Source organism: Dendroctonus ponderosae, unplaced genomic scaffold, assembly GCF_020466585.1.
Source record: "Dendroctonus ponderosae isolate FM_Combo_2020 unplaced genomic scaffold, Dpon_F_20191213v2 Dpon_F_20191213_1, whole genome shotgun sequence".
Taxonomy (NCBI): Eukaryota; Metazoa; Arthropoda; class Insecta; order Coleoptera; family Curculionidae; genus Dendroctonus; species Dendroctonus ponderosae.
The window spans coordinates 63,565,647-63,577,221 of record NW_026017110.1 but is presented as its reverse complement, the minus strand read 5'-3'; the positions used below and the strand labels follow the sequence as shown (position 1 = coordinate 63,577,221).

The following is an 11,575-nucleotide window of genomic DNA, read 5'->3' as shown; positions in this document are numbered from 1 at the left end:
ATTGGCATCACTGTTATATACAGAATGATTACATTGGTATTGGTAAGAAATGGATAGGTAAGCTGCAGGCACATATCACATAGGTTGTGACTCTGGGCTTTTTTCAGACCATAGAATAGAGTAAATAAAATAATATTTATTTTTATTTAATTTATGTATGAAATTATGGTATTTTCCATATGGAACATAGAATACATGTTAGTATGCAGCCGAGATAAGTCACCCTCATTTTTGTTCAATCAAACTATAAATTCCGCACAGCTAGGGACAAGCACAGACATAAGTCTCGCTCTATGGACAGACTACTCACTATTCGATTCATGGTTCCATCGAAAGCAAAGACAATGACTTGATACAAATTAACTTTTACTATTTTCAATACAGCAATTATAACTGAATTTGATTATTTTTCCACCAATCTCTATCGCCTAGTGGCATACATTGTTTAGTTGCTTGTTTTAATCACAAGAGTAGTTCTAAAGTACCTATGCACTTTCCTAAATTCTAATAATCTGAATCGTCATCGGAAGAAGATTCTGAGTCATCAAGAAAACTGAGCTTTACGGACTGAACGCTATGCACTCCGTGTTGACCTAAAATTTTTGGATTCTCTCTCACCGTTTCATAAACCAGTTTTGAATTTACTATCAAACTTGTCTTCTCCTAAAACAATTTAAATAAAGTAAATTAAGTGCAAGGTTAAATCTCGTATGCTCACTAAGGTACTGATTCCATTAATTGATAACCTTTCAATCTCAGTTTCCTCCAGCGTAGGCCTGTTTCCATGGAGCCACTTTACGTGTTGATAGTTGTTAAACGTCTTCTCTTCACCATTTAACCTACCTGATATACTTGTATACGGATCTTGCAATGGCATGTTAAAACTATACTGCAGCTTCCCATCTCTCACCTTGTATCCCCTAGCCTTGGTAACAATAGCGGTGGTCAAATTCTTTAAAAAGCTCTACAAATATCCATCAAATAATTGAAACGGATTTACATTTCTTTATGTACGGTAAGCCAGCACCTGGCAAGCAAACACCATCAGCTGTGTAATTCTGCTATCTGCACCAGTTAAACCACATCGCCAGGCTGCTATGTTAATTCGACAGGACATGAAAGGGCTGTTTGGTGCAAACAACTCTGAAGCTCCTCTTTTACTTGGCGAAACATAATCTATAACTCATTCGCTGTTCAAGTGGCAAATTTATTTATTTAGTGGCATCACCTGCATAATCCGCCAGCTCGAATTGACCTTTATTATTAACTTGCCTGGGAGGCTTCGCTCGGTAGCTTGAGTAAGCTTTGTTCAAAAGGGCTAACAGGAAATTGTTGTGGTGAATCAGCTGTTCTTTATTGCGAAACAGGTTTCTTATTTTTTCGTCAAATACATCCTTGGTCATTCCGGGGTGAAACCTGAACCATTGTGTCAAATAAGTAAAGTAGGCATCTCTAACAGTCGAGTCTAAAACATCTTCCAATTGCTTAAGAGCCTCGCTAACATCTAAAACAGCAATTCTTAAGCAACGGAGTAAATATTATTAAAAAATATAGACAATAATGATGTTCAACAGTCATAAGTTTAACAACAGATTAAGATAATATTTACTCTCACCCATTGTCAATAATAAAAGTTATTAAAACAGGGCCAAGTATACCAATCATAGATCACAGAACAAGATTTAGATAGTTATAGATAAAGACGAGTACTAATGTTCATAGCTAATGTTGGCTATAGGCTATAGCCGCTATAGCAGAACTTAACTCTCGCTATAGAAAATATTTACACCAATTGACACATACACTGACAACCATTAATATTTATGGGATTTGAGGCAGAGATTTGAGGGTCTCTTTCTCTTGCACAGGCGCACCAAAGAGGTTATGTTCACCACAGATCACAGAGGTTATAGAGATTACTTCAGCAGTATCATTAGATAAGCCTTATTCTATGGATTAGTTACAGAGATATTCTACGATCTGTGGTGTAAACTAATTGTTTATAAGCTTGTTAAGAAAACTCTCCAGAATTCAATTTTTTAACTATAGAATATAAATTAGATCCGGGACACTATGTGAAATCTCCTGCAGGCCAACAAATTGAATATGTTTACAAATTGTATTCTTTATTAAATAATCAACACAACTACAGGTACATACATGAATGTAAGCAAATGTTACAAAAACTACATTTTATAGCACCGCAAGCCTCTTCATTTACACCTTTCTACACGGTAACCAGAACCATTGCTTTTCTTATCCCCCGCAATACACAATATATAGGCCTAAACCGTCACGAATTGCATGAAAAGAGGCAACTAACGCAGCTCTATATCTTGAACTAATTGCATCACTAGTGCAATTGTGCTTTTTCTAAACTTTATTACCCTTTCTACTGTTTTATCCTTTGTGCGAATGAGCAATTGATAAATATTTGTATCTAATATTTTAACCATAATTTTCTCATAGGTATACATAAAAGTATTTTAATATTCCAGGAAATCTTTCAAGAGCCCTGTTGGTATTTATTCCGCATCCTTTCCTGAATCAATCGGCCGAACATTGAAAATTTCCAGCATAGTTTTGGGAAAAGTAAGATGATACAAAAGCCTTATTAACTAGTGATTTTACAAATTAAAAAATGGTGTGCGTCATGGGACGCTTGACAGAAGTGATTATGGTTTTCCAAGGAGACAATTGCTCCGGACAAATTATTTGGATGCCTTTGACGAAATGTTTTTATAGACACGTCCGTTGAACAAAACCAGTCGTTTTTAGATTGCAATACGAAATTGGACACCTTCTAGAATATCCCAGTATCTACTTTAATTGCAATTTAATAACACTGCTTTAATTGCAAGATTCTGGACATCGCTTTTATATAGTAAAATCGCCAGTAATTTTGTGATACCCTATTGGTCGATTTTCTCAACAGTTAATAACAGTTTTCACCGTTAAAATGTCTTTACTGGAAAGAAAAGAAGAAAATCGTTATCTCATATCAATTTTGGCAACTAGCCGCAATGGATGGCGGTTATATTTTTTTCCTTTAACAGCGATATTTAACACGAATTGAGGCACATTCATTGGAACACCGCGCAAAAGTTGATAACGCGAGAACTCGGTTGCTATATCCTTACAAGGTTTAACTAATCCGCCGCTGAATTTCAACGGTGCATACCAGCTGGATTCTTAAACCGGATTAACTTTTAAACGCGTTTAGTTGATCGCGTTGATTTAGTAGCTTGGCGGTGCATACGGCGGTTAAGGTTCTACATGGTTCTGGACCCGTTGAGCCGAGATCCGGATCACAGAACATACCCCTAGCCCAGGGGGGATATTTTGTGATCCGGATCCGAGATGACAGATGCAGATCCGAAACCCGACAGAACCCAGAACCATAGATAAAGACGAGTCATAGAACAAGGCTTATAGAGACGAGTCCAGAGACAGACAGAGACACAGAACAATAGTTCGGGTTTCGGGTCCGAATCTCGGCTCGGATCAACTCGGATCCACTCGGCCTCGACTGATTCGACAACCGGGGTTGCCAATATTAATTTACTTAAGTTTTGAAATAATATGTTAACTAAGTTGTCCTACAGTTCCACGCTGCTTTATTTTTAGACATATAAAAGATCCGTTAAGATCCGAAACCCGTATTTGGAAAATTTCAAGATCCGGATCCGACGGGTCTTTTCAAAGATCCGGATCCGTGAGTCGGGTCAGTTCCGTATAAGCCTTGTTCTATGAGCCCGTCTTTATCTATGGATTGAAGTGCTGACAGAATAATTTTTGTCCTTCGTGCGGGTTATGGGCCGCTAGAAACAAATGCAAAATGATTTCAATTCGTAATATTTTTTTATATTTTTCAGCATGGCAGCATTATCCATGATTGCTTGGTATTCGTGGCCCTTTCGCACAATAAAATTGATTTGGTAAGCAATATATTGTATCATGACTACTTATCGTTTGATTTGGAAACGTGAAAATTCTAAAAATCCTTTTTAGCTTTGCTGTTCAAAGTCTAGTAACCAAATGCCGCTTAACTTATCTTACATTAACATACAACCACTTCCTAGATGCTAGCTATATGGCTGACGTTTGCATGGGTCCAATGTTTTGGTTGGTTGATAATTTTACAAACACTATAGGTGTTGTAAGTATAACGGTCGCTGTGTGTCATTATTACCTTTAATTACTATACTATATAATCTATAGATTGTTTAGTGCATATACATTTCAGGCAATACTCAATCCTGCCAATCCGGAGTTCTACATTTAACGAGTAATTTAATAGCTACTTCTTTTTAGTTACTTGTAGCAGGTGTTATTGGTCTTACCGCTTCTACAGTCTTAATAGCTTATTGGATTGGTATTCCACACTGGTGGAATAAGAGTCCGTATATTTGTGTATGTTTAGTAATTGTTGGACATTGGATTCTCTTAAATATTATTTTCAACTATTACATGGCTTGTACAGTATTACCCGGATATCCACCTGAGGTGAACCACTATAGAAGATTTATAGTTATAATTGAAATAATAGAATACACTTTGTAGGGTGAACTGATTGCAGAAGCAGTCAGTATTTGTAAAAAATGTATAGCGCCTAAACCGCCTCGAACACATCATTGTTCAGTATGCAATAGATGCATTTTAAAAATGGACCATCATTGCCGTATCCTTCGTTCAGTTAGATAATATTTCTAATCAGCATTATACAGGGTGATTCAAAATTGGTGTCATTTCTCTGGAGGTGTTGTCTGGCTGTGTTTTAGGAGTACAGAAAAAACAGTGAAAAAAATTAATTGTTATTAAAACTGAGAAATTTGCAAAAAACTATATTAGAAAAACGGCAACAATGTTTTTCAAGGTAATCTGCCTAATTAACATTACGTAAATACCTGTTGCTTCGTAATTATTTAAAACTCCGGTAACCATGGATAAATAGAGAAAGTGACAGTAAGATAGTCGAGGATAAACGTTAAATTCAACAGGAATAGTTAAATGGCGGAACCTACTTCGAAACTCATAACCTCGAATTATTAATATATATATATATAAATAATCTTTATTTCCTACAGATTATTAATTTGTTTACAAATTACAAAACATACATTTGAGTCTGTAACTCCAAGCAAGTGCCGGTGTAATCACCTTATTATGCATTCTTCTCGAGTAGCTTCTTGTAATCGGTTAATTAACTCTTGCTCAATTTATACCGGTGGTCAGTAATTCTTTGGTATAATGTATCTTACATTCGCGGTAGGAATGTAGCCGGTATTTATATGGTCCCTGGGAAAGTGTCAGTTGTGCAACTGGTCGTAATTTATCTTTTTGAATGCTTAAGTATTTCCATATGCTTCCAATTAAACATGGAACACTTTCAAAATAATGGTTAATAACAACGTTAAAATTCGAATTTCAACTGTTAATATCTTCTAAAAATTATCGAAAAAAAAATCACTATTTGTCTCGTACCTTCCAAGTGAACCCCTATTACCCCTTAATAACGCCAATTTTGAATCACCTTGTATAGGAATTATTAAATCTTATAATTTGTTATGTAGACTTATATCTACTATTTTTCTTAACTCGTTATATTAGCCTGGCTCAACAATTGTGTGGGTCATAAAAACCATCGATATTTCTATCTATATATGGTGTTCATGGTACTCGGAGTATTTTTTCTAATATTATGTGGTTGGGAAATAGCTTATCCTATAATATTTCTGGGTATTAATGCGAATAACGATGAACCAGAACTAGAGGGACACTCAGTACAAATTAATAAAAGCGGAGCTTTTATTCCTGTTGTAAGTATGTTCTTAATTGGAAATAAAATTATGTGAAATTATTATCGTTTTTAGACCGATACGATAATGTTGAATGCCTCATTCTTAACTGAAGCTGCAGTAGAATCTACGACTCAATTCAGAAGAAAGTGTATAATGTATATGACTTTTTTAAACGTTGGTATGTAGAAAGCAACTAGCGGAAACTAATGAATTTAGGTCATATCCAATTTCGTTCAAGTAAACCTATTACTGTAGCGCCTTCCTCACACTGTATAGATACATTGAAATTTTAGGGGTGTGTGTTGCTTTGGGTTATTTGTCAGCAATGCATGGACAAATGATAACACACAATGAAACCAGTATTGAAACGCATATAAACAAAACTGAAAGTTTGAGACTGAAATGTTTAGGAACGCAATACGTTAACCCGTATGATTTGGGACCAAGAAATAACTGGAAACAATTTTTTAATTTCAATCGTAACAGGTACATGTATAACAAAAAACTCCAAACGTATATTTCGAGAATTGCTATAGTTACTTTTACTTCAGAAAACCATTATTAATTTTCATTAATAAATATAATATATATATAATAAAAATTTGAATTATAAGCTTTCGATATTTTAAATACAAATAGGTATAATGTTTCAGCAAACATTGGACTCAACTTTTACTTCCGTCAATATATCATCCTTTCGGGGATGGCCTTTCATGGCCAACAATCGATACCGAAGAAATCTATGACAAAGAATTTGATTGCCAGCAGGAAGAGCAATCAAAATTCTATACTTTCGAAAAATGTACACCGCTATATGCGTTGCAAATGGGTGACTACAGTCAGTTAGTTTGAAAATCAAGGAATGTATGGAATTATTTGAATATAATATACTGTCATTATTAGGAGATCACATTAGTTTTTATGGCGGTGCATTCATTTCCAAACATGTACTATTTTGATTTGATATATCGAATCGTTTTGAAATGCAAATACCCTACAAATAGGGGTTAACCCTTAGTAATATGAGAATAAAGACAGTTTTAATCAATCTATATATTAATATAACTTTTTTTCATTATAGTAAATTTACGTTACGAACAGTTTTCGAAACGAAGTTCTACTTGATATTATCATTATGCCAAATTGAACGACAAAGTTTTGAAAGATATTAGTAGTTACCTATCTTAAGTTAGTATAAATTCTCTCGCAAATCTAATTTATATGATAATGAAAATTAATTCAAATATGGCCATCATAACTAAATTGTGCCATCACAAATACAAACCACCATTGTGTAAGTATATTTATTATGTATATATATTGGTCAATTTTATTTATATTTTTTGGTCAATTGGACTGAATTGATCGTAGGGCATGGTTCGGTGGGCTAGATGCCATCTCGCCAGCGGTGAGAAGGTACATTTCTCGTGCTAAATCAGAAAACAGAGATGAAGGTTGTTGTTAGGAAAGATAGCTAGTTTTCTAGATTTCATTCATATCGTTTTTCAAATGTGTAATTAGGTGACACATTACATTATTATTGCGGCAGCGTAACTGTATTTAAATTGGTTTTAGAAGTAAGTTGACAAAATATCATACGTACATTTATTAACGCCTACAATTACATACCTATCTAATTAAGTACTTACTTCCTAGAGAACAATTTGTTTACATGCAGGGTATAAGTTCATTAAAAACCATCAGCGTGCTTTCATAACTAACAGAAACGTTATAATACATGTAATTATAACATAATTTATGTAGTTTAAGTATTATCTATCAACAAAACCAGGGAACGACAGAATTTTTTTTGTAAATAAACAATGGAGTAATGTTCAGGCACATTCCATCAGACACTAAAAGGGCGAAGATAACATTTACACCTTATTAATATTAAAAATAAATATTTAATTTTTGCTCAAATATAATGTATTGATAATTGATACACAGAAACAATGATCGAGTAAAATTAGCACAATAAATTTGGTCGAATACCTCGTAAACATAGTTGTTGATTGTCATTCGGTTGCTGTAAGAGTACAACTTTAATTTCATCCATAGCATCAATTTTGTTCCTCAAATTTTTTATAGTGTCATCATTCAACACCAACTCCGTAATATGACCATCAACTTTGGTCAATGTATTAGGAAATGCCTTGAAGCTATAATTTCCCAGCGACATGTCAAAAAACTCATGAGTGCTCACACACTTTGCAAAAAATGGATCAGACTGTCGAATAGCGTTCAATGTAAGACCAAAATTATCTATTACATAAATTTTCGTTAAATCAAAGAAAATTAATGGCATCTTTTTGACTAAATCATTTGCATTGCAAAAAAAATGTAGAGATTTGTAATGCCTTACGGAGTTCTGTATACCTTGAACCGGCGTCATCAGTAAATATTTTCTGCTGAGTCCCTGCGATTTTAGTACGCTAATTGTAGTTAGAACAAATTCTTGCTCTTGCAAGTCTTTTACCTCCAGTAAAAATGGCACTAATCCAGATTTCCAGAAAAGGTCATACGCTACATTTAATGGTATATGATCCAATGATTCCTGTAGAGTCTCTTCAAATAAATACATCTTTAGTACTGGATTTTTTATATTTTCAATTGTGATTTGATCTACTGCAATAGTCCTTGTACTGGTGTCTATTTTCAAATTGAATTGAGACTCAATCTTTCCATTTATTGGCTCGCAAACTTTGGAGACTATTACCGGATGCTTTTTTAAAACCGTCACATCTACACTATTAGTGGCTTGCTGCCATATCGCATAGTTGTGTGCTTCCAGAGGTGCTTCTCCTTTTCTGACAACTGGGGCAATTTTAAACTTATAAAGCAACAAATGGCCAAGTTTAATTAACACGTCTTCTTTATTGAGTTTGTAATTACCACCTAGGCGACCATCACTCCAGTTTTCAATAAATTTGATAAATTGTCTAGATATGTTGAACTTTTGATTGATTGATAGAGATTCGACTATGAGGTCATCTATCTTACTACCAAATAAAGGCTGTCTATTTTGATGGCTGTAGATGTAAATCTTAGGTAGTTGATGAATTTTATCATTGAGAAAAAAAAATAAAACGTCGTCGTTGTCTTCTGTCGTATTTATAAATAATTTCTTCCGATTGCTCAGACTTTTTGCAAATATATACATGTCTGTTGATTCCGCTCCAGCTAAAACCAGACTATTAATTGTTCACCTTTCATTGTTATCGTAATAAATCAAAACTGATTGATAATACATTTATAACATAGTAAGTAAAATTAAATATATATTAAATAAAAGTGGGTATGTAAATATTCGTACCTTTACAATAATTACAACCATACTTTGAAGTGTGAAAAATACAAGAGTTTAACTTTATCTGTCTGTTCAAATTGGGAGACATATCGGCTGTGGTAAAAACAATGAATTTATGTGTGAAATCTCTAGGTGACTTCACTGTGTTTACTTGGGTTAGAAATGTGGCTAAAGAAAATCTGCCTACAAAGAGAATCTCACATATTTACCTAATTATGTATCTGCAAACGACGGTAGACATGTTCTCAGAAATTAAACTTACCTTCACCTAAAGTCTCAATACTTTTGATATTACTGTTTAAATCTTTGAACTGAATGCCAAATGTGGTTATGAAACCCGGATGTTCGCCGGATTCTTTAAGCTCAACTTGCACTACAGCATCTCCAAAATCTCCCCATTCTTTATCGTTAATGCATATCTTAAAAGTTTTTACAGTATGATCTAAAGCCAAATTGATTGCCCAATAAGCAGCCACTGTAGAAATATAAGCTTTATTATAACCTTCGGGATTCTTTGTATTTCTAGTGCGATATTTCTGAAAATTTATATATGTATCATTTGTGCATTTTAAAATTCCAAACGTCCCAAATGTTAATAAAAATTTGTTACCTCTCGCACGCTCTTATAATCACATACTTCACAATTTCCTTGCAGCTGTCTAGTAATCTCTAAAATAACAGAATTATTACCATAGATATTATTAGGAATTATTTAATACAATGAACAATATTTTTGAAATAAAGCTAAGAAATCAAAAAGATATTTTCTAAATGATATGGGTACTGGCTGCAAGTGTTCACATAGGTACTTAGCATTCTTAGCAGCGGATATTGGTAAACGACAAAAACACTGAGACCTTGCTATAAGCATTTATAATGAAGGGGCTTTTTAAAATCTGATTATTTATATCTCTTGATTCAATAGCATACCCGGAACTGGTGCTTTTCTCGGCATTGGACGAATTGGTTTCAGCTAAAAATACTGTAATTTAGCTTTCCTTCCTTGTAAGTTATTGCTTACAATATGGAACATAATAGTCTTTAGGGTAGTTTTTAATATAGATACTTACTGCAGTATTGGCACAGTCGGGTACCAGTGTCTCTGCAAACACGCAAGTATAATCAGTGTTTCAACATTATCAGTTGATTTTATTATATGGGAATTTTGCAATTAAATTCTTACCATTTTGGGAGAAACATTTTTGCTGCTTTTCCCGCTTCTTTGAATTTCTCTTGTGCGTTTTGCTGCCCAGATGAATAGTATAAAAATGCAAATTGGATAACTCGGTATTACAAGTGATGCACTTAAGCTTATTAATGGACTTAATTTCTGAAAGTATAAAACATATCATAGATATTAATTAATAATAACATTAATTGACTGCAGAAAGTATTTTTATGAACTCTGAATAAATATATGGAGATTACCTTCATAGTTTCTCCTACGAACCATGTATTTGTGTCTGCTTCCATTCAGATGATTCTTACGGTCATTTCTATGCATTATTAGGTCACAATCTGAACAGTGGTAGTAATTGGATTGATCTATAGCTATAATTTTGCGGATGGAGTAAAGTTGACGGTAAATACCCAGGACAATACAAATATTTATGTAGACATCTTCACTAACCTGGGTTATCAAGTTCCATTTCCAACATAGCAAGCTTTTGGTTTGGTATACGAGTATCATAGAACAATACAAGACTAATATTAACTCATTATGATCAGTTGATTCATCCACTACAGTGATAAGATGATAAAGATTAGATTAGGCTATTAATATGCTTATCGATTTTAGTCCCGTTTCTAAAAAAAATGGTCGGATATCACCATCTTGTCGCGACATTTTCCAAAACGGCAATCCCTTTGGCGGGGTTCCGGGGCTACGATCCTTGCAGAGGGCCTTTAAAAAAAAGAGCCGCAATATGGATCTTACCGAGGTCCCCGACATCGTGAGGCCCGGGGCTACAGTCCCCGTAGCCCCGGACGAGACTTCCTGAGGCACCTCAACTCAATAAACCCTAAAATTCAATTCACTATGGAAGTGGAAAAGGATGGGCGATTGCCTTTTTTGGATGTCTTGGTGACCAGAAAAACCAACGGAAAGCTGGCCCACACTGTGTACAGAAAACCGACACATTCCGACAGGTACCTGCACAATGGTTCAAACCATCATCCCAGTCAGAAAAGAGGAGTCATCAAAACTCTCACCGAAAGAGCCAGAAGAATCTGCAAACCAGCCGAGTTAGAGAGAGAATTAAAACACCTGGAAAGGGTCTTTGGTTGGAATTGATACAGTAAGAAAGATTTCAATAGAGCAATTCGACCAAAAAACAGTGAAGATCGCTCGGAGACAAGAGTTGGGCTTGCCTCCCGTACATACATGGAGTCACGGACAGGATCGACAAGATACTGGAGAAACACCAAGTAAAAACCATTTTTGATCCAACTCGAACCATCCAAC

General features: G+C 34.6%; 3 protein-coding genes across 11 annotated transcripts; 1 reads left to right on the top strand and 2 right to left on the bottom strand.

Moving 5' to 3' along the window:
- Window positions 1-349: 349 nt before the first annotated feature.
- On the bottom strand, window positions 350-1,917 carry LOC109540928. Of its 3 annotated transcripts, none has more exons than XM_019909475.2 (5): window positions 1,616-1,917; window positions 1,229-1,504; window positions 1,028-1,176; window positions 747-964; window positions 350-663 (listed from the first exon to the last, which is right to left on the bottom strand). In XM_019909475.2, exons 1-5 carry the CDS (start codon window positions 1,617-1,619, stop codon window positions 648-650), a joined length of 663 nt encoding a protein of 220 aa, XP_019765034.2. In that variant the 5' UTR covers window positions 1,620-1,917; the 3' UTR covers window positions 350-647. The 3 variants fall into 3 exon arrangements, with proteins under 3 accessions (XP_019765034.2, XP_019765033.2, XP_019765035.1); XM_019909474.2 differs by having other exon boundaries at window positions 719-964; window positions 1,616-1,916; XM_019909476.2 differs by having other exon boundaries at window positions 844-964; window positions 1,616-1,916.
- A 1,631-nt stretch (window positions 1,918-3,548) lies between these two features.
- LOC109540926 (palmitoyltransferase ZDHHC16) lies at window positions 3,549-6,708 on the top strand. The gene is made up of 8 exons (XM_019909470.2): window positions 3,549-3,938; window positions 4,012-4,159; window positions 4,315-4,506; window positions 4,564-4,681; window positions 5,611-5,819; window positions 5,874-5,979; window positions 6,095-6,287; window positions 6,455-6,708. The coding sequence occupies exons 1-8, from the start codon at window positions 3,877-3,879 to the stop codon at window positions 6,651-6,653; spliced, it is 1,227 nt and encodes a 408-aa protein (XP_019765029.1). The 5' UTR covers window positions 3,549-3,876; the 3' UTR covers window positions 6,654-6,708.
- A 381-nt stretch (window positions 6,709-7,089) lies between these two features.
- On the bottom strand, window positions 7,090-11,575 carry LOC109540923. Of its 7 annotated transcripts, none has more exons than XR_002172267.2 (11): window positions 10,742-11,569; window positions 10,540-10,662; window positions 10,295-10,441; window positions 10,182-10,213; window positions 10,042-10,084; window positions 9,722-9,780; window positions 9,374-9,647; window positions 9,118-9,294; window positions 7,797-8,984; window positions 7,451-7,657; window positions 7,090-7,231 (listed from the first exon to the last, which is right to left on the bottom strand). XR_002172267.2 is itself a non-coding variant. In XM_048668536.1 (11 exons), the coding sequence occupies exons 2-11, from the start codon at window positions 10,767-10,769 to the stop codon at window positions 7,149-7,151; spliced, it is 2,154 nt and encodes a 717-aa protein (XP_048524493.1). In that variant the 5' UTR covers window positions 10,770-11,340; window positions 11,495-11,575; the 3' UTR covers window positions 7,090-7,148. The 7 variants fall into 7 exon arrangements, 6 of the variants coding, with proteins under 6 accessions (XP_048524493.1, XP_019765021.2, XP_048524503.1 ...); XM_048668536.1 differs by lacking the exon at window positions 7,451-7,657 and having other exon boundaries at window positions 10,742-11,340; window positions 11,495-11,575; XM_019909462.2 differs by lacking the exon at window positions 7,451-7,657 and having other exon boundaries at window positions 10,742-10,917; window positions 11,048-11,569.

What these genes read in the sequence shown, in the direction of transcription:
- LOC109540928 (XM_019909474.2), bottom strand. An exon ending in CGAGCTGGCGGATTATGCAG is followed by an intron (nt 1,177 to 1,228) that starts GTGATGCCACTA and finishes AATGAGTTATAG; the next exon opens with ATTATGTTTCGCCAAGTAAA. An exon ending in TGATGGTGTTTGCTTGCCAG is followed by an intron (nt 965 to 1,027) that starts GTGCTGGCTTAC and finishes GGATATTTGTAG; the next exon opens with AGCTTTTTAAAGAATTTGAC.
- LOC109540926 (XM_019909470.2), top strand. Translation starts at nt 3,877, where the DNA reads ATGGCAGCATTATCCATGATTGCTTGGTATTCGTGGCCCTTTCGCACA. An exon ending in TTACAAACACTATAGGTGTT is followed by an intron (nt 4,160 to 4,314) that starts GTAAGTATAACG and finishes ACTTCTTTTTAG; the next exon opens with TTACTTGTAGCAGGTGTTAT. An exon ending in GCGGAGCTTTTATTCCTGTT is followed by an intron (nt 5,820 to 5,873) that starts GTAAGTATGTTC and finishes TATCGTTTTTAG; the next exon opens with ACCGATACGATAATGTTGAA.
- LOC109540923 (XM_048668536.1), bottom strand. Translation starts at nt 10,769, where the DNA reads ATGTTGGAAATGGAACTTGATAACCCAG. An exon ending in AAAATGTTTCTCCCAAAATG is followed by an intron (nt 10,214 to 10,294) that starts GTAAGAATTTAA and finishes GCGTGTTTGCAG; the next exon opens with AGACACTGGTACCCGACTGT. An exon ending in TATTGAGACTTTAGGTGAAG is followed by an intron (nt 9,295 to 9,373) that starts GTAAGTTTAATT and finishes TTCTCTTTGTAG; the next exon opens with GCAGATTTTCTTTAGCCACA.